This window comes from Anolis sagrei, chromosome 3, assembly GCF_037176765.1.
Source record: "Anolis sagrei isolate rAnoSag1 chromosome 3, rAnoSag1.mat, whole genome shotgun sequence".
Taxonomy (NCBI): domain Eukaryota; kingdom Metazoa; phylum Chordata; class Lepidosauria; order Squamata; family Dactyloidae; genus Anolis; species Anolis sagrei.
Window position 1 is genome coordinate 213,382,778 of NC_090023.1, and position 26,725 is coordinate 213,409,502.

The 26,725-nt window shown below is 41.1% G+C and overlaps 2 protein-coding genes across 8 annotated transcripts in view; one reads left to right on the plus strand and one right to left on the minus strand.

The window, feature by feature from the left end:
• The window catches only part of SLK (STE20 like kinase), a 49,179-nt gene extending 36,255 nt beyond the window's left edge, over nt 1-12,924 (minus strand). For 2 of the 3 annotated variants that reach the window (XM_060768335.2, XM_060768334.2), the window contains exons 1-2: nt 12,670-12,924; nt 11,642-12,454 (exon numbers count right to left, since the gene is read on the minus strand). In XM_060768335.2, coding sequence (XP_060624318.2) covers nt 11,642-11,791 — 150 coding nt within the window. In that variant the 5' untranslated portion in view covers nt 11,792-12,454; nt 12,670-12,924. The remainder of the gene's footprint in view (nt 1-11,641; nt 12,455-12,669) is intronic. The other variant, XM_060768336.2, reaches the window with a different exon arrangement.
• A 21-nt stretch (nt 12,925-12,945) lies between these two features.
• STN1 (STN1 subunit of CST complex) overlaps nt 12,946-26,725 on the plus strand; it is a 43,156-nt gene continuing 29,376 nt past the window's right edge. For 4 of the 5 annotated variants that reach the window (XM_060768337.2, XM_060768341.2, XM_060768339.2 and 1 more), the window contains exon 1: nt 13,060-13,176. The gene's annotated coding sequence lies outside the window, so the exon portion shown is untranslated. Of the gene's footprint in view, nt 13,019-13,059; nt 13,177-26,725 lie in introns of those variants that run through there. The other variant, XM_067465850.1, reaches the window with a different exon arrangement.

Below are 26,725 nucleotides of genomic sequence, written 5' to 3' on the forward strand. Positions count from 1 at the left end.
AATGAGAGGTTGCTTACCTGTAACCGTAGTTTCCCTAGTGATGTGCTGTGAATTTGCACTAATGGTACTTCTGCGCATGCGCAGCATCGCTCCGGAATCTTCAGTTAAAAATTCAAAAGTATCGGCGGTTGGCCCCGCGCACACTCCCCAGTACATTATAAATAGACCGCGGCAGGTCAACCGCCTCCAGATCTCTTCTTCCGCCGGTAAAGCAGCTAGAAGGAGGAGGCATGACAAACTGCGGGGAGGATGGGCGGGGCCGTGCGAATTCACAGCACATCACTAGGGAAACTACGGTTACAGGTAAGCAACCTCTCATTTTCCCTACGTGAGTGTGCTGTGAATGCGCACTAATGGTAAAAGACTAGCGAGCTACCCACCTTGGATGGCGGGAGTCATGCCACCGCAGAAAACAGCACAGCACGACCAAACGCCGCGTCCCTTTTGGCCTGTAGGTCCAGCTTGTAGTGAGATACAAATGTCAATGGGGTGGACCATGTGGCAGCGCGGCAAATGGCATCCAAGGATATGCCCTTCCAGAAAGCAGTTGTTGTAGACACCGCTCTCGTAGAGTGTCCCTTTACTCCAACCGGAAGCTCCCTTCCTGAATTCTTGTAGGCCAGCTTGATTACAGACACTATCCATGAAGATAGACGCTGCGATGAGACAGGGAGTCCACAGGTATCCTTTCTATACTTAACAAACAATCTCGGCGTTTTCCTTATACTTTTGGTTCTACTGAGATAAAAGGCCACCGCCCGGCGCACATCCAGCAAGTGAAGACCACGTTCCATAGGGGAAGTGGGATTCTGAAAAAAGGCTGGCAGAACAATATCTTGGGACATGTGGAAAGAAGACGACACCTTGGGAAGAAAAGAAATGTCCGTGCGAAGCACAATTTTGTCTTTGTGGAACCTGAGATAAGGCTCATCTGATCTCAACGCGCAGATTTCACTAACACGCCTGGCCGAAGTAATTGCTATCAAAAAGGAGGTTTTCCAAGATAGGTGCGAAATATCGCACGTGGCCATAGGTTCATAAGGTGGGCCCTGAAGAGATGTAAGTACTACCTCCAGGCTCCATGAAGGAATAATAGGTGTCACTGCTGGCTTAACATTACTGAACCCCTTAAGAAAGAGCTTAATCAAATATTCTGAGAAGAGGGAAGACAATCCCTCTTTCCTCCTATACCAAGATATGGCCGCCAGGTAACATTTCAAAGATGACAATGACAAACCCGAATTAGATAATGTAACTAAAAAATCCAATATTGCAGGGATCGGGGCATGCACTGGGTCCAGATCTCTCCCTTTCATATACTGGGTATAACGCGTCCATTTATACACATATGAGCGTTTCGTAGAAGGCTTTTGTGCTGCGTCCAGGATTGCCTTAACTGGAGCAGACAAGGCCTCAGATGATCCTAACTGTCTGGAGCGATCCTCCAGGCAGTAAGTCTCAACGCGTGGGCATCTGGGTAAAGGACCTGTCCGTTTTGTGATGTTAAAAGGTCTAGTGTGTTTGGAAATCTCCTGTATCTCCCCTTGGACATGTCGAGGAGAGCCGAAAACCATGGTTGGCGAGGCCACCATGGCGACACTAGAATGCAGTCCCCGTTGTCCCTCCGAATCTTTGAGATTACTTTTGGGAGTAGTGGAAACGGAGGAAACACATATAGAAATTCGTTGTTCCACTTGCGTAGAAACGCATCTCCCAGACACCCCTGTGTCAGATCTGCCCTCCTGCGTGCACAATAACGGGGACACTTGGTGTTTTCCCGTGACGCAAATAGATCTATTGTTGGATACCCCCAGATCTTGAAGATCGTATTGAGTTCCCTGCGATCGATAGACCACTCGTGATTGGACATGGGGGATCTGCTTAAATCGTCCGCTAATATATTCTCCTCCCCTGGGAGGTGTACTGCCACTAGATGTATCTCCCTGGCTATGCACCACTTCCAAATACGTATAGTTAGACTTGACAGGATTTGTGATCTTGTACCCCCTTGTTTGTTTATATAATACATTGTTGTAGTATTGTCCGTTACTATCTGCACTACTCTGCCCAACAATGGCATCTCGAAGGATTTCAGCGCCTTTTCTACGGCGAATAACTCCAGAACATTGATGTGGTACATTGATTCCTCTGGAGTCCAGACACCCTGGGCAGTTAAGCCCTCGAAGTGTGCTCCCCAACCTTTCATGGAGGAATCCGTCGTGACCACAGCAGACGGATCCGGGGTCTGAAACGGCAAGCCTACAGTTACATTGTCCGGCTCTGTCCACCACCAAAGAGCACGCCGAACTTTCTCTGGAATGGCAAGCCGCACATGGGGATTGTCCCGTCCAGGGCGAAAAACGGACAGGAACCAATTTTGGATTGGTCTCAGACGTAGCCGGGCATAAGGTGTGACGGCCGTCGTAGACGCCATATGCCCTAGCAGAATTTGGATCCTTTTTGCAGATACTTCCCTTGAACTCAGGGCACGCGCAATCAACGACTTGAGGGATGAAAATCGATCCTCTGGTAGAAACGCCCTCTGTTGGATTGAATCCAAGACCGCTCCAATAAACTGGATCCTGCGAACGGGCATTAGGTGCGATTTTTCCCTGTTTACCACAAGACCTAAAGACTGGAGAAGAGAAAGAGTTAGGTCTATGTGCAGACGTAAACGTTCCCTCGAGTCTGTTACCAAGAGCCAGTCGTCTATGTACGGAAACACCGTAACGCCCTTAGTTCTAAGATGAGCGGCAATCACCGCCATGCATTTAGTGAATACCCTTGGGGCCGTAGTAAGGCCGAAAGGTAAGACATTAAATTTGTAAGCTCTATCTCCAACCATAAAGGCGAGATACTTCCTATGATGTTCTGCCATAGAAATATGGAAATATGCATCTTTTAAGTCTATTGTAGCGAACCAATTGTCTTTATTTAGAAAAGGAAGAATCATAGAAAGAGAAACCATTCGAAATTTCTTTGAATCAATATACATGTTTACCCCTCTTAAGTCTAATATTGGACGTAAACCACCATTTTTCTTTGTAATCAAAAAATAACGAGAATAGAAACAATTTGCCAACGAAGAACTGTCAACTGGGGAAATGGCCCCTTTTGATAAGAGGGTTTTAACTTCCTCCAGCAATGCTGGAGATTCTGGTGTAGTTTTTAAACATCCCAACGGGGGCAACGAAATAAATTCCATCGAATAACCTTCCTCAACTATCTGGAGGACCCACTTATCAGTGGTTATGGAAGCCCAGGCTCTGGCAAAAGGTCGCAGCCTATCCTTGTACCAAATGCAACTAACATGCTTATCAGAATCAATTATGCCATCCCTCGGGCTGCCGACATCAGAGACATAAGAGTCGTCAAAGACGACGTTTTGCACTACCTGACGCCTTAGCCTTAGACTGATATGGCTGATACCTAGGCTTTGCGTAATAATTCTGCTTCCTACCCGTTTGAAATTTTGAAGAATTACTCCGATTGCCCTGGCTGGCATTGAACCCATTAAACGGTGTCCTACGATAAGAGGACGGAGCTTGCTGCCACCGAGGCTTTTGAAAGTTACCTGGCTGCCATGGGTATGGGTATTGGTATGGATACTTTGCAGCATGCAAGACTTCTCTAGATTGTTTAATCTTTTCATCCGTTGTTGGATCAAAAAGACCTTCATCAGTCATAGGAAGGTCTTCTGCCAACAACCGGCTCTCTTCCGATAGCGAGGAGGTGCGCAGCCACGCATGTCGCCGAATAGCCGTGGCAGAGGCAAAGAGTTTGCCCGATATCTCAGCCATATGCTTGGCGAAATCCTTCTGCAATCTAGAGAGAATTAAGGCCTCGCCCTGATATGCCTTGGGAAGACGTCTGTCTTCAGTTGACAGGAGGTTGACATAAGGCAGCATATTATTCCAGAGAAAACTCTGGTATCCACTAAAATAAGTAGCGTAATGCGCCATCCTGGCAATCAATCCTGCAGCCACATGAATTTTCTTTCCAAGGGCGTCAATCTTTTTGCCCTCCCTATCCGGAGGAGTGATAGAATATTTCTTTGGCCTTTTTGCTCTAGCTGCCTCCGCTACCACCGTATTCGGTAGAGTAGGATGAGCAATCCAGTTCGCTAGAGACAAGTCAACCTTATAGAGAAGGTCGACCCTCCTAGGTACTGCAGGAGCAGCCGACGGGGCTACATCAGGAACTTTAGTCAGCTTTAATAAATAAGGAAGAGTAGGTAATAACAAAGATGGGGAACTGTCCTGTTCCTCGGACGGGTACATAGGGTCATCAACTGTTGAAACCGGCTTTGGGGCCGGAATGTCCAATGCAGTTATCATCCTATTAATCAGCTGGGCGAACACGTTAAAATCCTCTATGCGCTTCGCATTAGGAGTCTTATCCTTGTCCACAACGCAAGAGTCCACTAGTTCTACTGAAGAGTCAGAGTCGTCATCATCAATTGGGGGCTGGTCTTCAGCAATTGAAGGCAATGGGGTTCGCCTCTGATCCCAGTAAGCTCCCTGATGACCATGGTGCACTGGGAGAAGTTCTCGACCTCGCATCCTCTTCTCACTCCTTTTCTTAGATCCATACTGTGCAGCACCACCATCAGGAGGCAGACCACAATAAATAAAGCGCCCCTGGGGAGTTATCTCATACACTCCCGGGGGAGGAAGAGGAAGCCCACTGTCACTGAGTTCCTCCACATAGGCTCTAGGTGGGGATCGCGCCCTCCGCGCGCGTGCAAGCCTGCGTTTTCTAGCGGAGCAGGAGGAATCAGAGCATGATGAAGAAGAGGATGAGGAAGAGTCGCTGGAGCTTGACTCGCGGCGCCTCCGCTTCTTATTATTCTTTGAGCGCGAAGGAGCGCGCGCCCGGCGCCGCGTCAGGGCTGTGTTGTTGGCCGGCATCCCCGACGTCGAGGGGAGCGTTGCCATGGACGCCCGCGCTGGCTCCTCCCCAAGGCCACCAGCTGATATGGGAGGAGCCGGCGCCGAGAGCGTCGGCATCGGGGGAGTCAAATTAGCAGTCTGCGCACGCGCGGGGCGTGTCTCGGACTCCAAATCCCTTTCATTTTCCTTTTCCTCCTGAGCTCGCACGAGGCGAGCAGAGGTCGGCACCGGCACTGATCCAGCGGGAGAGGTCTCTCGAGCCCTTTCAAGGGGCGAAACCAACAGCGAAGGAGCGGCTTCAGACCCAGCCGCCTTCGGGGGTCTAGACGAGGCCGCCTTGCCCTGAATGGCCTTCTTTGCCTTGGGCTTTTTCAGGGCCGCTTGCAGGAACGCCGCATCAGGTAAAGATTTTTCTTTATGTTGTTGAGGTTCTGGGAGAAGGGCCCGTTCATAAAGGACCGCCTTCAGACGAATCTCCCTATTTTTCCTTGTTTTCGGGGTGAAGGACTGGCAAATTGAACATGCTTGAGATAAATGTCCTTCACCCAGGCAAGCAATGCACAGAGAATGAGCATCGTTATCTGGGAAGTTGCCCTGGCATGCAGAGCAACGTTTAAATCCCTTGGCACTCGCCATCTTAGCAAAGAAGTAGGAATACTATACAAAGAAGAATTCCGAGCTACTGCTATTAGCGCGGATGAAGAGATCTGGAGGCGGTTGACCTGCCGCGGTCTATTTATAATGTACTGGGGAGTGTGCGCGGGGCCAACCGCCGATACTTTTGAATTTTTAACTGAAGATTCCGGAGCGATGCTGCGCATGCGCAGAAGTACCATTAGTGCGCATTCACAGCACACTCACGTAGGGAAAAGAGTAGTACCCAACTATCCCCCCCCCCCCACACACACATAGACTAATAATGATTCTGATCCATGTCATATGACTGAACATAATCTCTGGGTTGCATAAATTATAGATTTACAATCAACAGTATTCTAAGAAGTAGTCTAAGAAGCCCATGTCACCAGGGATTTCTTTGTATACAGTGTGCAAGAAGGTTTCCCAGACAAAACTAAATGTCGAGCATACAAACATGATTTCCTGCTAGAGAACATAAATTTCTAACTTAATAGAAATTGTTGTTCTATGTTCTTATTTTAAACAAATGGGTATATTTAAGATTTTCAAGAAATATTTAACACCCTGGAAAAGATGACTAAGAAAATGGGTGGAGCAAAAAATATTCTACATATAAACTCAGAACTATCAAGAATTACAGAAGAATTCCGGATTACTCATCAAGTAGGTGGCTGGCAAATGACCAATACAGAAATGCAAGAATAAACTTGCACTTACTTGATTTGAAAAATTGAAGGTGATTAGCACTGAGTTATAGAACATTATAACTCAACAAACGTAACCATATTCTGTTAAATTTAACCCTGCCATAGTTCATTTATTTGTAATCCAGTATGTTTCTTTTGTTGATGTTGTTTTAACATTTTGATAAGTATTGACTTTTATTATATGCAAAAATACTAAAACAAACAAACAAACAAACAAACCAAGAGGAAGCTCATTCATTGTTGCGTCAGAGCATCAGTTTATTTTGCCCAGTATGATCATCTGTGGTTTTGATTTTTTAGGGATTTGATTAAGATGTTATCTCTAGCAATCTTTGGGTCCTCCAGCGTGACTCTATGGTGAACTTCCTCCAGTCATGTTAAAGCAGTGGTTCTCAGCCTGTGGGTCCCCAAGTGTTTTGGCCTTCAACTCCCAGAAATCCCAATAGCTGATAAATTGGCTGGTTGAGAACCACTGTGTTAGAGGATCTAGAAATTTCTAGAGAGAATACCTCTCTAGGAATCACTAGGTCCTCCAGTGTGAATCTATGGTCAGACTCCACAGGAAATCAATAATAATAATAATAATAACTTTATTTTTATACCCCACCTCCATCTCCTCGATGGGACTCAGGGCGGCTTACAAGGGACATGCCCATCAAATACAGATTAGAAACAAGCACAAAAATAGAGTCAACATCTAAAAACAATAAAACATTATAATCAGACAAACATCATAAACCTAGAATCAACATCTAAAAACAATAAAACATTATAATCAGACAAACACCATAAACCAATATCAAAGGAACAACGGAAGAACCAGGTTTTTAATTCCAACAAGAGAGTCATGCTGAAAGACCTAGAAAAAATAGCAATTTTTAACTCACTTTTTTTTAAAAAAACTTTCACAGGGGTCCTGTGTCCTAACTCCAATGAATGCAGAGATATTATTGTATTGTTATTTTTTCCCCCATGTCAGGAGCAACTTGAGAAACTACAAGTCGCTTCTGGTGTGAGAGAATTGGCTGTCTGCAAGGACGTTGCCCAGGGGATGCCCGGATGTTTGATGTTTTACCATCCTTGTGGGTGGCTTCTCCCATGTCACTGCTGGAATTGACAGAGGAAGCTCAATACACTCTCCCCGGATTCAAATTGCTGTCCTGTCAGTCATCAGTCCTGCTGGTACACGGGTTTAACCCACTACATCACCGGAGGGGCTCCTACTGTTATGGTTGGCAACAGCTGTCTGGTTTCCAGGCAAATATATACACACACACACACACAAACAAGCCTATATGTCTTTTACCCCAAAACAATAAATCACACTTCTGTTTAACAAAATGCCTACTATGAGATTCAAATGGGGAGGAATAGTTGAAGGATTTGGGATGCTGGAAGTTGTTGAAAACTGGACAGAAATCCACAAATGTTAGGTAATCTAGTAGCCACCCAAACCCTTCAGAAAGCCAATGGAGGTAGGCACTGCAAACGTTCTTCCCTTTCATTCTCAAAACATAAACAACTTATAAGAACTTGTGATCAGCTAGACAAATAATGAAAAAACAAAATAGAACATGTCCCCTCCTTATATTCTGACAGTTAAATATGTATATAATTTTTTAATCTAAAAGTTCCCAGCAATGTACAAATATGCTTTTATATAATTTATTACAATAATTTAGCCTGAAGTATCCCATGCCCAGTAACTACAGTACTTTCTGTTGCGGTCAAAAATCAGTTCCATTCTAAATCCAACATCTTAGGAAATGGCAATAGCATATTTCATACATGGAATCAAAGAGGATACACTTAAAGGGTACAATGCCCATTTGGAAGCAATTCCAATTTAATCTAATGTGGCTTACTCTCCAAAAACATTTGCAGTGTTGCATTATAGGTAAAAACCACTAAAAGCTTTCACACCGCATCTCATTTACTTGAAATTGGAAAATTGTCCTTTATAATTGTATATGAATAAGATGTATACAAATCTAAATTTGAAGTCATGATCAATTCAAGAATATCTGTCCATTGTAATTTTTAATAAATAGGATGAAAGTTGGTATTGTTAAGACCGTTAAAAGTGAAAGATAAAATACAAGAAAACATAATTTTGACTTTATCCTAACATTTTCACCTCTGCTTTCTGTGCAGATACATACTTAGGATCCTATGTGAAAAAAGACATACCCATCAAGTGAAACTCAACAAAATCCAGCAAATCAAACAAAAACAAAACAGCATTAATTTTGAATGTTGTAACTAAAAAATATATCCAGCAAAAGTGGGTAATCAATGAATTTCTAGAAAGAACAAGGATGGCACGCTCAGGACAGCAAGATGAGTTCACACATTAACATAAAACATAACAAAAATCACTCAATACTCAGCTAATTTGGCCTGTAGTGCAGAGCACCCTACTTGAAGCTCCACCCCCTTCAAAGGAGAGGATGAAAGGTATTTTGCCTCCTAAATATAGATAACATGGAAGAGAAAGTGGAAGAAGACGTTATGCTGGTGTTGCACTGAGAATCAGCACTGTTTCAAGGTGGGGACACAGTCTTTCATTCGTTTTGTTTTCAGACATCATTTCTGTTAGTTTACATGGAAGGGAAAGGAAAATTGACCTGCCTGGGCTTAACTGGATCTTCAAAGCATTGGTTAAACCCATATTGCTCATTCTTCACTATTCCCACAGTGAAACACAGAAGAGGAGGAAACTCAGCTATTTGCTAAGCTTTTGGGTGCCAGCTAGGTCTCAGATGCTAGCTGACCAAATCTGTTTTACTTCGTCAAAGTGCTGTCTGAGTCTGCTTCACTTTTTCACTTCATTCACAACATGACCAAAGAGTGCCAGCTTGGCTGGAGACCTTATGATGCCACAGAATAAAATTTCAAAATACACATAGGGCTACAAAAAGCCAAACACTAACAGATACTTGGCTTGAGACTGGAAATTCATGTTCTGGTCAGGTAGTTCCATCCATCACCCTGAAAACAGCATTTTAGATCAGTAATGGTATCTAAATACTTTTCCATGGTAACCTAATATGGCAGGTCTATTAAACATATTATTCATATTCCGTTTTAGATAGTACACATGAAGAACTACAAAAGCATGTAAGATTATTATTTTCCACCTTTTTCACAGAAGGAAATAGGTCTAATTAAATGAATTCACTCATAATTGCTTTTACTAATTTTACAGGAATCATTGCAGAATGACTACTAATTTTATATGATTATTTTATTTTGAACAATTGGTATAACATATGAAATTGTATAGTGTAATCCTAACCATATTGATTCCTCTGGTCATTTCCAAATAGGCTCCCGATATATAAAATTACATGAGTAAAATTAATTTAATTTTAGGAGAAATTACTATTCTGAAATATCATGGAAACCTTTATCTTAATCTTTCTTATTTATTTATTCAGTCTGAAAAGTTTTTATTTTAACAGTCATATTGCAGAAATTAAATTTTAATCAAGATAAAATAAAAAATCTTTGGTTTGATTGCTTCCCCTGCCTCGCTCCATCTCCCAAATTTACACACACACACATAAATACAGACACTTCTGAATAGTGCCTACAATAATTGTTCCTCATTATACTACTTCCCACCTTCCACCCCTCCCATTGCAGTGACCTCCCATCCTTTGGATTGAAGACATTCATATACATCCTTACTCTGTCCTTCCCAGTAAAACATTCACCCATTCTTCCCTCTCTAGCACAAGAATCATCATTTAAAAATTACAAGCAAAAATTCTAACAAAAACCAAATTAGAGCCTATTCTAAATTGTTTTCCCTTCTTCTCACAGAATTCAAAGATAGTCCCCATGCCTTAACAAAGTTCATCTTTATTTCCTCTACATCCCTCATTTCAAAAACTTTCGCTACCCTTTTTTAAACTTTTTTCTCCTTCACTACAAGTCCCTGTCTCTTTGCCTTCTTCCCCTCCCTTGTCTAATGTTGCATCCTCCTCTTATCTTGCATCTAACTTTCTAACTAAACACCATCCCTGCAAAATGCTGGTGTGGAAGCATAAGACATTACAAAAAAAAAACAAAAACAAAAAAAACAACACTTTTTCACAAACCAGGATGAGTTGTTACACACATCAAACTTTTTTTCTAAGTATACAATACAGCCCTATACACTACTGCTTAGACACTTACTCACTTGACAGAATGACTGTGGGGGTGGAGGGAAGTAAAGAAAAAACCACTGGGAGTCAGCTACAGACATGCTGCACATCTACCAGAATGAAGACATTATATTTTTTCATCAATTTTTTGGTATATTTTCCTCATGTTCTACCATGTTACAGTATAAAAGCTTCCGAAATCTACTGTCTTGTGAGCTCATGCTTTAAAATAATATTTTCCTTTATACCACATGGTTTCCCCATATATCATGAATAGGTAATTAATTATTACTGGAAAGCAGAAAGCAAATTTGTGCACCTACTTATAAAGAATTTTTTTTAGAGTTTTATCAGTACACTGGTGAGCTCTAAAGTTTAAAAGCATCATATGATCTCTCAGGGGAAAGAAAAGCTATAGTGATTAATAGAGTGTTCTGTGAAGAAAAGCTAGATTGATGCACTCATCAAGGCCATACAAACACAATATTTTAACAAAATACCACTTCTAGACCCCTTCTACACAGCTATATAAAATCCAGGTTATCTGCCTTGAACTGGACTGTATGGCAGATAATCCAGGGCCCTTCCAACACAGCCCTGCTTTGAACTGGGTTATCGGAGTCCACACTCAGATAATGTGGGATTTTCTGCCTTAATATTCTGGGATATATGGCTGTGTGGAAGGGCCCATGTTCAAACCAGATAATGTGGATTATCTGTCTTAATATTCTGGATTATATGGCAGTCTAGAAGGGCCCTCCGTTGACTTTATCAACAAATGCTCAAACAATATCAAACTGTTACTATCTCCCATGAGTTCTTCTCTTTCCATTTCTTGCTTTCATACCAACTCAAACTCCTGTGTCCCCTTTTAGCAAAATGTCAATTTGTAACAATAATTGTTCAGGGCAAGAAAGCAGACATCTTTGGCCCTTCTACGTTGCTATATAATCCATATTATCAAAGAAGATAATCCACATTATTTGCTTTAAAATATCTGGGTCTACACTGCCATATAATCCACCTCAAAGCAGATATGCTGGATTTTATATGGCAGTGTAGAAGGTGCCTTTGTTACAAAAACATATCAACACTTACTAGTGTGCTAAGGATCATAGGATTTTTATAGTGCTTTAAAAATGTACAATGAGTTACACAAACTGTAATGAGGAGTAATATTCAAACAAGTATTTTGGGACAATAGCATAATGTAGTACAAAGTGGTTGTTTTTTGTTTTTGTTTTTTTACCTTGAATACTTTGCCAAAAGCACCATCACCCAGCTCGCCAATAATTTCCCAATAGTCCTCCGGATTCAGGTCTCTTTTGACATGCTCATACTGCTTCTTCTTCTTTTCACCTCCCAGTTTGAAGATCTTACGAAAGTTAAAGAACGACATTTTTGCCTTTGACTATATCAAAAATTACACAGAAAAATATATAGCCAGAGATTAAACAGTCAGCAGCCTGGCTCTTTCCAACTCTCTTCGTCCCTTCTTGGCTTTGCAGTCCAAAAAAGTAAAAAACGAAAGGCACAAAACTGCGACTATCGTGTCATGTGATGACACTGATGCTACTAGTACGAGGACAGTCAAGGCCACAATTTTTCACCTTATCATTTAAAGTTCAGTATACGGTGATCCAGTATCAGGAGGAAAAAGTAACAGGTTTCTCAAGCCGATTTTAGTAATCTGAGTCATATGATGAATAGTAGTTTCTTCCTTACAATAAGGACACAACAGCACATGGCAAGGCCTCAAAGACGCTTTAGGAAAACGCCTATTAATGGCTGTCATAGACAGTTTTATGGATGAAGAAAGTCCCCTGTGGAGCATCCAACACTTGGTGGCTGGTCCTTGTGCCAAGCAACACAATGGTGGTTTTCAAATCCTGCCTCAACTGAGATTATTAAACAGCCTGGATTTTCAGCAACATTTCAGGTGCAAGCTTCCTTCCTTTTCTCCTTCATTGGACACAACTTTTGATATTCCAAGGTTGTGCAAAACAAGCATCCTCTTGCAGATGAGTGGGGAAAGAAGTCCTCTTCTTGGACAGCTGGTCGCCTGTTGAATGGAGGGTGGGGAGAGGCACAGAAAAAGAAGAGTTACTTTCTCAAAATATGAACTTTGAAACATTCCTCTTCCAGGCCCAAAACTTAGCCATTTCCAATTATGAGTCAACCCTATCTATCTATAATAAAACAGCCCCCAACGTACGCTTTGAATAACAACACTGAGAGGGAGGGAAAGTGCGAAGAGAGAAAAGCGAGACCCATTACCTGTCTGTTGAGTTGAGAGGAAGGGAACGCGGGGGGGGGGGGGTGAAAGAAATTCCTCCTCCCCGTCGCCGCCGTCGCCCTCCTCCTCTTCTTTTTCTGGGCTCCCACTTCCTCCGTCTCCTCCGGAGCGAGGGCGGGGCAGAGCAATAAGCCTTCTTATGCCGAGTTCCTCTCCTCCCCCACTCAAGCCGGCCAGCGCCTCACAGGCCGCCACCGCCGTCGTCGCCGCCTCCCTTTTCCTCGCTCTTCCTCAAGCTCACCAGCCAACCGTCGTCGCGCGCGCGCTGGCTGTCTCTCTCTCTCTCTCGAGCGCGCGCGCGCTCCCGCAGCCACACTCGTGCGCGCGCAGGTTTGATTTCCTTCCGGTTTCTACTTCTCTCTCCCACTCTCTTTATTCTCCACCCCCCCCCCCGCACACACACATATACACTCACACACGCCGGCTCCTTCGGCACGTGACGACGTTACGTCACTGGCCCAATGAGAATGCGCAGAGCTCCCTGGCGGGTAAGTCTGGAGGTCTCGAGACAGGGTTCAAAAAAGTGAGGGAAGGAAAGTGGAAAGGGAGGGGGGGGGGCGTCGGGTCGAGAGCGAGCTGAAGAAGGTTCGTTGCAACGGGAAAGGAGGAGGGTCAAATTTATTAAGCGTGCGCGCGCCTGCCTGTTATGCCCTACAGCAGGCAAATCAATGCGAGGGCAGTTATTTATTATTATTTAAAACATTTATATTCCGCCCTTCTCACCCCGGAGGGGACTCAGGGCGGAGTACAGCATATACACGGCAAACATTCAATGCCAGAACACAAATTCTTATATACATACATAACCATTAAAAACATTTATCAAAATATTAAAATACACTATTTAAAACCGTCCTAGACATCCACATCAAATCCAATTGGCCCTGTCATCTTTCCCACTGCCGCTTCATTGCCCTGTCCCAAAAGCTTGGTCCCACAGCCAAGTTTTTACCATCCTTCTAAAGGACAGGAGAGAAGGGGCCGACCTGATCTCTCCATAGCCGGGGAGCAATCACCGAGAAGGCCCTGTCTCTCGTCCCCACCAATCGTGCCTGTGACAATGGCGGGACGGAAAGCAGGGCCTCCCCGGAGGATCAAGCGGAACAATGGCTTCAAACTACAAGAGAGGACATTCCATTTGAACGCGAGGAAGAACTTTCTGACTGTGAGAGCCGTTCAGCAGAGGTCTCTTCCAACTCTTTGATTCTATGATTCTATCTTAATCTCTGTGATGGTTCATAGGGGGAGATGCATTCGGACAGGTAATTTAGGCCGGGGCTGTTTAGGGCTTTATAGGCCAAAGCCAGCACTTTGAATTTATCACTACAAGTGCAACATGCAAATTTTCGCCATAGAAGTTACAGTCTTCCAGGGAGCTCTCTCTAGATATGCAAATTTGTTCAGTGTTTTCAAATTTCAAGATTACTAAAAGCTCAACAGATTTTTTTAAGCGCCTTCCTTGGATGGATAGCCATCTGTCAGGGGTGCTTTGATTGTGCTTTTCCTGCATGGCAGGGGGTTGGACTAAATGGCCCATGTGGTCTCTTCCAACTCAGTGACTCTATGAAATTCTGTGTTTTTAGTATGATCATATATACAGGCCCAAATTATATGAATAAGCTGTGGAGCGGTCTGTGTGTTTTGCTTTTGCACAAGTTGCTAACTTGTGGGATTCATACTGTTCCAAAAGGTAATGGATTTGATCTGCTTTAAAATTATGGAAGATTAGACCAGATCATGAAGGGTTGGTTCACTGATAACTCTTAAGGTGTATCTCTCCTGTAGAATGAGTACCGTTTGGCACCATTATAAATGCCATGGCTCAGTGTTATGGAATCCAGGGCGCCGTCACTTTGGAAGGCATGAGTAGTCTTTGGCAGAGAAGGCTAAAGACTTTGTAAAATGACAACTCAAATGACAGTGCAGATCAGGCATGGGCAAACTTCTGCCCTCCAGATATTTTGGACTTCAGCTCCCACAATTCCTAACAATCAGTAGGTTGGCTGGGATTTCTGGGAGTTGAAGTCCAAAATACCTGGAGGGCTGAAGTTTGCCCATGCCTGGTGTAGATGCTCCCATAGCCATAACAGCTGTGTTGAACATTCATGTGTAAGGCAACTCACCTTAGATTGATAAATCCTAAAGCCAAATATTATGGAAAGCTGTGATATGATACAAAAGCCTCTGGGCTTTACTGATGTATGGGTTGGATAGCTGCTGTTAAGAAACAAGGTGATAGATGAACAGCTAGCATGGACTTTCATATGTTGTGACAGAACTATCTTTGCGTTGTTTGGACCCTAATTACCTTTGGGATGAAAACTAGATACATTTCTTTTACAGTAAGCTAATATAGCTATCATTAATTTTAAAAACCCTAATCCTTATCTTGTTTATTGAGTAGAGATGATAAATATTAATTGCACTTGCCATTTGGTTTAGAAAATCTCACAGTGACATGATTAGATTGCATTTTAAAAAACATATTGTACTTATCTGTTGTATATGCATAAAATAAACATATTTGCCAACATACAAAAAACAGCATTTCTGCCTTCAGATCCACATTGTTACCTAACTACTTTTATTCCTATTTGACCAATTAGGGATTTTATTTTATTTTATTTGCTTCCTGGTTTCAACATTTCAAGTCTCTTTGATGACTTCCTTTTTCTTAGTTGCTGACCTTGATTCTTTTCTTAAGTCCATTTCCCTTTGGGTTCCTCTTACTTGTCAAAGTTGAAATAAATCTATCTGGTTTGTTTTCTTCCCAGCCTTTGCTTTTATCTTAATTTCCCAATTAGAGTTCTAATGTTTCTTCTCCAGTTTATCACAGTTTATCAAGGTTGTTCTGATACTGATGATTTCCTTAAGGCAATGTCCTGCTTGAAATTACTGAGAGATATCTATTCTCTCTGAAATAAGGATGACTCCCCTCTTGATTTGGTGTAGATGCACCAGGTTCATTATCATTTCTGTATCGTTTCCTTAATGATCTTAAAGGATCTGCAATCTTATCTAATGGTTGCTCATGTTTGATGCTACTTTGTATTTTTTCCTGTCTTTTTCATTTATTATTGACATTGCTAGAATTAAGAAGATTTATTTTAAATTGTAGATGTGATAGTAATAGAAACAAATCTCTGGCAATTCTCAATAACAGGTTATGAATCCTCCCATCTATAGATGGGTATAGAGGAAAGCATGACTGAATCCAGGAGGAAGAAGCACTTGTCTCCAAAGTCTCCTGTAACCATGTTAGCTTTGATTTAGGAAACATCTTTGACAGCCTCTGAATTTTTTCCTGTCTTCTATATAAGTGACAGTGGGCCCTCTTTCATATGAAAAGCATTATGGAAATGAATCCTGTGTATCCTCTAACTAGAAATTGTGTGCAGTTTTGTTCTAACTTTGTGTTCAGAACTATAATTAATACCTGCACCCAAATCGCTGAAATGCCAAGTTCACTAACTTTAGCACAGATATTGCCAATTATAAGCCATCCACCCTTACAGGGTTTTTTTTTTATACAACCATAATTCACAGTGTTAAACAACTAATTCCTGTTCCGCTTAGCAATTCTTGAAACGTCAGAAAATCATAGTGGTGCCTTTTGTGTAATAGTGAGATCATGTCCTTTAACCTTTGCATGTTGCACAGGCTGTTTCAAAATCTGAATTAGAAATATTCTCCACTAACACCTCTGTGGTTTCTACTTGTTCATTCCAATCCTTTTCCCATGGTTTCCCCTATTTTGATTGTTCTGTTGAGCAACACTGTTTCAAGGGCCTAGCCATATTATCAATATATTCAGAAGCAGAGATTTGTGTTACAACTGATTGCTATCAAAAGGGGGCTTTTTAAAAAGACTGTAAAAGTGCCTAATGGCGATAAGGAGAAAAGAAAATAATATTGGATAAATTACTTTGGGATCAGGAAGCACCTCTAAAACACTAATTTACTCCTGCCTACTTGGAAGTAGGAAATAGATACATAATGGTGCCCAAGCTTTTTTTACTCGCTTAGATATAAAGTAAGTGTCATGGCTGCCATAATTCAAATATAGTTCAAGATATACCCAGAAACACATTCAGATAGAGCACATAGTATTATGGAAGCACAATGTAGGAAAATGTATAGCATACTCAAAATATGGAAAAGGGAAAGGGAAAAGGCAGAACTACTTAATGCCTTCTTTGCCTTGGTCTTCTCACAAAAGAAAGTCATCTTCAACCTCAGCAAGATGGAGTGGATGAGGGATTAGAGGACATCCAACCTCAAATTGGGAAACAAGTCGTCCAGGAATACCTGGTCGCTCTAAATGAGTTCAAGTCCCCAGGGCCAGATCAACTATACCCAAGAGTATTGAAGGAACTAGCGGAAGTCATTTCGGAACCATTGGCAATAATCTTTGAGAGTTCTTGGAGAACGGGAGAAGTTCCAGCAGACTGGAGGAGGGCAAATGTGGTCCCAGTCTTCAAGAAGGGAAAAAAGGATGACCCAAACAATTACCGTCTGATCAGCCTCACATCAATACCAGGCAAGATTCTGGAAAAGATTGTTAAGGAAGTGGTCTGCAAACACTTAGAAACAAATGCGGTCATCGCTAATAGTCAACATGGATTTATCAAAAACAAGTCATTCCAGACTAATCTGATCTCTTTTTTCGATAGAGCTACAAGCTGGGTAGATGCAGGGAATGCCGTAGATGTAGCGTACCTGAATTTCAGTAAGGCCTTCGACAAGGTCCCCCATGATCTTCTGGCAAACAAACTAGTCCAATGTGGGCTAGGCAAAACTACGGTGAGGTGGATCTGTAAAATTAAATGGTAAAATTAAATGGTTAAATGGACGAACCCAGAGGGTGCTCACCAATGCTTCCTCTTCATCCTGGAAAGAAGTGACGAGCGGAGTGCCGCAGGGTTCCGTCCTGGGCCCGGTCCTGTTCAACATCTTTATTAATGACTTAGATGAAGGGCTAGAAGGCATGATCACCAAGTTTGCAGACGACACCAAATTGGGAGGGATAGCCAATACTCCAGAGGACAGGAGCAGAATTCAAAACGATCTTGACAGATTAGAGAGATGGGCCAAAACTAACAAAATGAAATTCAACAGTGACAAATGCAAGATACTCCACTTAAGCAGAAAAAACGAAATCCAAAGATACAGAATGGGGGACGCGTGGCTCGAGAGCAGTACGTGTGAAAAAGATCTTGGAGTCCTCGTGGACAGCAAGTTAAACATGAGCCAGCAATGTCACGTGGCAGCTAAAAAAGCCAATGGGATTTTGGCCTGCATCAATAGGAGCATAGTGTCTAGATCTAGGGAAGTAATGCTACCCCTCTATTCTGCCTTCGTTGGACCACATCTGGAATATTGTGTCCAATTCTGGGCAACACAATTGAAGAGAGATATTGACAAGCTGGAATGTGTCCAGAGGAGGGCGACTAAAATGATCAAGATTCTGGAGAACAAGCCCTATGAAGAGCAGCTTAAAGAGCTGGGCATGTTTAGCCTGAAGAAGAGAAGGCTGAGAGAAGATATGATAGCCATGTATAAATATGTGAGGGGAAGTCACAGGAAGGAGGGAGCAAGCTTGTTTTCTGCTTCCCTGGAGACTAAGACACGGAACAATGGCTTCAAACTACAAGAGAGGAGATTCCATCTGAACATTAGGAAGAACTTCCTGACTGTGAGAACAGTTCAGCAGTGGAACTCTCTGCCCTGGAGTGTGGTGGAGGCTCCATCTTTGGAAGCTTTTAAACAGAGGCTGGATGGCCATCTGTCAGGGGTGATTTGAATGCAACATTCCTGGTTCTTGGCAGGGGGTTGGACTGGATGGCCCATGAGTTCTCTTCCAACTCTGTGATTCTATGATTCTATATAGACAAGTTGTACATTCCCCAAAATATCACTTCCAGGCCTTTTGACTAAGATCAAATATACTACTTTCCCTAAAGCTCACTGAAAGTGGTCAAAACACAATTTTCCTCTGGGTGTCTAGGTATACTTCAAAACAAAGCATTTTGCAGCTGGCCACAATTTCCTTTTCAAGGAATGACTGAAGTAGGAATTAGCAAAATATGGCCTTCAAATGCAGTTATACTGCAGCTTCCAGCATTCTTTTTCATTGCCTAGACTGACTAGGTCTGATGGCAGTTGCTCACTTATGCTCTGAAGTTCGGTGCTTCACTTCGCAACATGCCAAACATTACATGGTATTTAAAAAAAACAAAAAACCGGGAAGGAACACTATGTTGAAGACCCTTTGAAACATCAGAAGTCTAGTCTGGTGTACATGCACAATTATTCTACCAAGGTTAAAATTTTGAAATGGTGAAATTAGTGACTCTAAGATCATTGAGGTAGTTTCATAACTAAGTATGAATTTGATTCCAGGTCTTTCCACATTCCATACTTTATGCACTGCATTGTACTAGCTCAGCATTTTCATCTGTAGAATATTGTCTGTCTGACAGGTATTAAATGAAAGTGTGTTGCAAATGGATTACCACAATACTCTTGACCTCTAAATAGTCATTAGACTTTTGTTTCCAAAAGGCACAAGCTGTTTTGTTTTTTTGTGGTGTTAATATTTTCAGTACCTCACATAATAGCATGGATTAGAAAAGTATTAAGGGGTGAAGGTACAAGATTTTCTCGTATAAAATCTGCAACAATACTTTCACCTCATGAATCCTAAATGTGCTTCTCTCTACTTATTTTTGTTTTTTAGACTGATGTTATTCTCCTGAGGGTATGATTGAGACATAGAATTTCAGTAATTAACTTATTTCAATTACAGAATGTTTTCACTACTCTGTTTATATGTATGAATCATTCTTCATATCCTATGTTGATTATGATTGATTACAATAGCACAAAGCTAAAGAAAACTGTTATCCTTAGTTAATTGTGCATCGAATATACAAAGAACTGTAGGGTCATGTTACTATTAATGCAGTTGTGACTGTGTATTTGTTGTGTGCTGTGTTGCCCTTAGTCTTGAAAATGTGCATTCCTAACCATGTGGAAGTGTGTTTAACACAATCCTGTTAGATTTCCCATTTTGGTTGTTAAGATTTGGCATTAATTGTTCTAATGTCTGAGTTGTGGGGACCAATTGTCATTTGGCAAATGAAATTGATTGAAAATTGCTTTACTAAGAAATGAAAAAGCCATTTTAATTCCTGGAAATGAATACAGTCATGCTGCATTTTCATGTAAAGTCAAATGTGTGGAGGAAGGGTGATCCTACTGTTTCATTGTGCTGTCAGTAGAGTTTTTCTTCTGTACAAATTCTTCTAACGAGAGAGCAAAGTGTGAATATGTTGCCAAGAACAGCTTAAGGATTGTGCTGGAGAGAATTTTAAAGTGGAATTACAGGTTACATAAAAATGTAAATTCTAGTGGATTCCTGCCAGTCGTCTTAAGTGACTACTGAATTCTTGCTCATCTGGAGACAACATTATCAAACTGGCAAACAAACTGCTGCCCTGACTAGTTGGGTAGCTATTACTATTTAAATCTGTTTGGTTTTGCAACTAGTCCTTGTTGTATGGTTTCAAGTTGTTTTCAACTTGCAGCAACCTTAATGCCATCATTGCAGATTGCCCCTCTTGGAAGAGGAACAGCAAAAAATTACAACTTGGCCCCTTTCACACAGCTCAATAAAATCCCACATTATCTGCTTTGAACTGGAATATATGGCAGTGTGGATTCAGATAACCCAGTTCAAAGCAGGTATTGTGGGATTTTCTGCCTTTATATTCTGGATTATATGGCTATGTGGGAAGGCCTTTGCCATTTGCAGCAATAAAACAGACAGTCCTTAAACAAAAGCAGGCAGGAGTACCAAGATGCTCACAACATCTCTTTTATTTCTTCTTCATAGCAGACAGATTTAGGGGCAAATCTTCCAGTCCTTTCTCATCCTTCTCCCCTTTTCCCTGCCTCCGCAACTCTGTTTTCAATCTGTCCCCAGCCCCATCCTTTACACACATCTCCCTTACAGTTACCCAGGTAATTGTGATGAAAGTCTTTCTAGCCTCTGCTCACATATCCCACCTTTGAAGTAAGAGTGGATGTTTTATTTTCTCTTAAGTATGGTTCCCTCCTCATTGCTCACACTCTTACAGCTATATCATAGGATTTTCTGAGCCTGAGAGTTTGATTGGCATAAAACAGCCAGAGGATGTCAATTATTGAGCAAGGAATTAAACCCTGGTCTTCACAGTCAGAGTCTGGCACGCAAACCATTACATCATGACAAAATTCAACCCCCCATTTCTGTATAATATACCTGAGTCTACCTCTGGAAAACTATAGGTATTCCACTAAGCATGCTCAGTAGTAACTTGAGAGTTCAAATTGATTTTTTATAGTAATTTTATTGTGTTTTTTAATATATACAAAGAAAGTGGGGGAAAACATTTCAGTTTAAAGAAAAGTAGGAAAATCTATAGGGAAAAGACAAAGAAGAAGGAAAGAAAAAAAGGGGGTGTGTGGGACTTCCCAATGTCTTCCAAGGTTGCTTCTTGATGTATCATGGTGATTTTTATCAGCTTTCTCTGTTTGTACAATTTCGAAAGTCGTCTATCATTGTAGCCTACACAGCTTTATCTGGTTTTTGTATCTTCAAATGTTGGACAAGTCTATATTCAATGTAAGATTTCTGCTTGCAATAAACTCCTTAAATCCATCCTAATCTGTCTTCTTTTGGGTGTTGTTCAGTCTTTGCGATAGGCTGTCCATCTGAATTAAGTCAAAGACTTTTAAGATCCAGTCTTCAATACTTGGTACGTGGATTTGTTTCCAGGTTTTTGCAATTAACTATCTGGCGGCTGTGCCTAAAAGGAAAATTATCTTATCCTGGTTTACATCTAGTTTTGTGTTTGTAATACTGAGTAGATATGTCTCGGGGGAGCTGGGGAATTTTTGTTTTTATTATTTTTTGTGTTGCTGAGTGGACTTCCTTCCAAAATTTTTAAAATATTTTTACAAGTCCACCATTGGTGGAAGAAGGTTCCTATTTCTTTTCCACATTTCCAACAGAGATTCGATATACCTTTATTAAATTTGGACATTTTAACTGGGGTATAATACCATCTATATAGCATTTTGTACCAATTTTCACGAATATCGGCCGCTATGGTATATTTTAATTTAGTATTCCAGATTGCTTCCCATTGTTTCGTTAAAATATTATGGCCCAAATCTCTGGCCCATTTGTTTTGGCAATCTTTGATTTGTTCTTCCTCCATTTTCCAGAGCAATAATTGGTGGTATAAAATTCTAATTAGCTTTTTTTCCTTTTGCATAATTGTTTCCCATAGGTCTGGCTCCTGATGTTCAAATTGATTTTTTGTATTAAAGCTAATAAAGAGATTGTTTTGGTGCATTGAAGACCATTTATATATTTTAGGACTGTTTCAACTGACATCTGAAGTCCCACTGTCCACAAAATTGCTAAATATATGTGATCTATAAAGAAGTTATCTGTGATAACTAAATAATGAAACAGGCATAGGATTACCCTGGGAGTGTGTATAATTTATCATTTCATACTTTACAATGAATACTCTATGCATGTGGGGTATATAATATTAATGTGTGATTTGTGAAATGGCTCTAATATACGTTAATATATTCTTCAAATTAAAGACATTATTCCCTTTGAAGTGGTTGGAAGCAGAAATCGTATTGTCCCCTCATGGAATAATGCAATTAAACAGCACTCTTGCTGCTGCTGGAAGAATGTCAACTGAATTATACTTAATTCCAGTAGATGTGATTAGGAGCTCCAAAGAGAATAATCTGTCCAGTCTTTCGACAGCATTTTCCCTGAAATGATTTACATAGTGACAGAGATGTCTAAAACAGCCTGATGAAATGGCAGAACATAAAGAGAGATTCCTGAAATGGTCGATTACATTTATATCTGGTAACTCACCTGGCATTTTACATGGAAAGGCTATTAAAAATAACATGTATTTAGTTCAGGCTAGCCATTATTTTAAGCTAGTTTTTAAATAAAAAGACTGGTTGCTACCACTGTAGACCAGTATTTATTAGTTTCATGTGCTGAACTGGAACTTTCAGATGTACATTTTAAGACTATCATTTCCAGTCTCGTTTTGTTTTAATTTGTTGTAAGCCACGTTACTGGAAAAAGGGTGAGCCATAAACAAATTAACTGATTTAAATTGTATATGTATTTACTTAGAAATTCATTCAGTTGCATCCAGTGTGATTTTCCTCCAGTAAGTATTTTGAGGCATAGAACTAGCATGATGGATTATGAGTCAGGAGAACAGGGTTTCAATCTCTGCTTGGCCATTTAAACCCTCTGGATGACAATGGGCAAGCCTTGCACTCTTAGGCCTAATCTACAGTGCCATTATAATGCATATTGAACTGCATTATGTGGTCAGTGTAGAGTCATATAATCCAATTCAAAGCAGTTAAATTCCATTATATGAATCTACACTGGCCAAGTGTTTTAGTATTTCAGTTTAGTGACGGAAATACTGGCTTCAGATCAGATAGGCATGTCTGATATTGTTAGGTCACTACATCTCATTTGGTTGTGTTTAAATGTTCCACGAAATTAGGTATTCCCCTTTGTGAGTTCTAGCTGTATAGAATAAAGTATACTGTAAAGAACAAATTATACTTCGAACAGCTTATATTATTTTATGTTCCAAATAAGTCATGTGGCATAGTCTCCACTGTCCATAAGCTATAGGAATCTCTGCATAAGAACACCAATCTCTGGAAGGAAAAAGCGCATAAAGCTGAGTTAGATAGCTTATGAATTACAAATGCCCAGGAGCTGGGATTTCTACAAATTGTGATAGAAAGGAATTCACCATTTAATATGGAATGATATTCTGGAATGCTTCTGGAAAGTAATTGTCTCTGGAATCTAGAACTTTTTGAAGCAAACGTTTCTTGTGGAGCCTGAAGAAATATTATATATTATATTATAAATATTATATTATATGTATCAGGCAAAGGTCAGGTCAGTGATAGACAGATGGAAAGTGCTTGTGCGAATTAATTCACACAATGAAAAGAAAAGATATAACAATACAATATTTTAAATGAAAAATAATTTTAATCAACATAAACTTAACAGTATTTCATTGGAAGACCTCCCCCCCACCTCCAGGGCCATCCAGTCCAACCCCTTCTGCCATGCAAGAAAAGCACGATCAAAGCACCCCCAACAGATGGCCATCAAGCCTTTGTAATAATAATAATAGCAGAAACCCCAGAGGCCATCCAGCCCAACCTCCTTTAGATCTGCTCGATCTCGCCTGATCTTTCGGAAACAAGTGAAATCCTGACTATGGGATCAAGCCTTTGCAGACTAGGCTGTCCTGCTGGCAAAGCGATGGCTTTAATGGACTTGACGGACTGCTTTTAGGATGATGACTTAAATTGGCGATGGATTGAATGTTTTTATAATGTTTTTATTTTGTTGTTATTTAAATTGTATATTTATACTTTTGGTTGTGGGCACTACGGTGTGCTGGTTGTTAGCCGCCCTGTGTCCCTCTGTGGAGGTCGAGATAGGACAGGATATAAATATCTTAAATAAATAAATAAATAAATTTGCCATGCAGGAAAAACACAATCAAAGCACCCCTGAGTGGAGAGAGGGAAATAGGGGTTTGGAAACAAAGAAAGGGGGGGGGGGTCTGGGCAGCGAGAAAAAGACTCTGGGCAGTGAGGGAGGCGGGGGAGAAAGGATCTGTGTCCTGGGAGGACATTGTTGCTGCTGCTGTTGTTTCCAGTAGCTGAAAACTTTAATTTCCCATATCCATATGGATGTATATAAAGTAAGTTAATTTTTTAAAGATAGATACCATTGCAATAAAAACCCTTTAATTCCCCTGCATTTCTCAAGAGGAGGAGACAGGAAGCTGCATGGAGCTGTGTAGCTCTTCACTAGCACCTGCGGAGCCCCAAGGGCTCCATGGAGCACAGTTTGAAAACCCCTGTTCTAGAAGACTGCAGCTTTTAAAAAATATAGCTGTTGTTTGTTTATATCCTAAAATGTAAGAAATATCAGACCAATGTTTAGCAGACTAATTGAACAAGCTTCTCAAATGACTTGAAAAAAAGAGGTTTTGCTAGTTCAGTCACCTCTTTTTGTATTTGAAAGAGAGGCTTATTTTCATTTATAAAGAATTGTAATTTTCTGGGTGCTATATGAACAATCTACAATCACATATGGGTATGCTATATGTTTTTTTAAACATATCATAGCATACCCTGTTACTTTAATTGCAACAAATTTCATGTCATTATAGTTCCATTTCAAAATTCTCTCTGACTTTTTTTTTACACTTTTAGAGCATATTGAAACTGCAGTAGTATTTCACATATTTATAGTGCTTCGTGTTGACATGCTTCCATACATTACTTCATGTGTCATTTCTGATTTTCTTCTTTGGCTGAGACTTCCTAGTCTAGTCTAACCAGATGCCTAGCATATTCACCATAAAGAGTGAGTAATTATATCTCCGTGAGCAGATTAGGTAAAGATGTTGCCTGCACCATTGAGTATTTGTACCTGAGTACCGTGGATACTGTCTTTTATTTGAATGTTTGCTATACATGTTGGAAACTGCCCTGAGTCCCCTCGGGGAGCTAGGGTAGTCTACAACTATTATTATTATTATTATTGGGTTGTTGTAGGTTTTTTCGGGCTACAACAACCCAGTGATTCCAGCCATGAAAGCCTTCGACAATACATTATTATTATTATTATTATTATTATTATTTCTTTTAGCACAACACCACAAATATGATATCATAGGGATCACTGAAACCTGGTGGGATGACTCCTATCGCTGGAATGTAGATATCGAGGGGTATAACCTCTTTCACAGAAACCGAACAAAGGGGAGAGGAGGCGGAGTAGCCTTATATGTCAAAAACTCTTATGCTGCAGAAGAGATTCAAGACAGCAATCTGGGAAACCAGCTTGAAATCATCTGGATAAGAATCAAGGGAACTGGGACTCAAAAAGATGTCGTTGTAGGCGTCTACTACAGACCCCCAAGCCAGGAGGAAGATCTTGATGAAGTCTTCTGCCAACAGTTGACCAAACAGGCACAGAAAAGAGATGTAGTAGTCATGGGCGATTTCAACTATCCTGATATTTGCTGGAAAACAAACTCGGCCAAGAGTACAAGGTCCAACAAATTCCTCGCTTGCCTTGCAGACAATTTCATGGTCCAGAAGGTAGAAGAGGCAACAAGGGGATTGGCTACTCTTGATCTCATCCTAACAAATGCAGAGGACCTGATCGATGCGGTCGAAGTGGTAGGATCCTTAGGGGCAAGTGACCATGTGCTCCTGCAATTTGAGGTACAAAGGAAGGCCGAAACTAAGACAAGTCAAACCCGCATTTTGGACTTTAGGAGAGCTGATTTCCAAAAAATGAAGGAAACGCTGAGTGGCATTCCGTGGACACAGATACTAAAAGACAAGGGAGTTACGGATGGATGGGAATTTCTCAAGAGTGAAATACTCAAGACGCAATTGCAAACCGTGCCAACAAAGAGAAAAAATAGGACAAGTGCAAAGAAGCCAGAATGGATGTCCAAAGAATTTCTAATTGTGCTAAGACACAAAAGAGACATGCACAAGAAGTGGAAAAAGGGAGAAATCACCAAAGAAGAATTCAAACAATTAGCCAACACCTGTAGGGAAAAGGTCCGCAAGGCTAAAGCACAAAATGAGCTCAGGCTTGCCAGGGACATTAAAAACAATAAAAAGGGCTTCTATTCTTATGTCAGTAGAAAAAGGAAAAACAAGGAGGCGATAGGACCTCTTCGCGGAGAAGATGGGGCAATGCTGACAGGGGATAGGGAAAAGGCAGAACTACTTAATGCCTTCTTTGCCTCGGTCTTCTCACAAAAAGAGAGTCTTCAACCTCAGCAAGATGGAGTGGATGAGGGATTGGAGGACATCCAACCCCAAATTGGGAAAGAAGTCGTCCAGGAATACCTGGCCGCT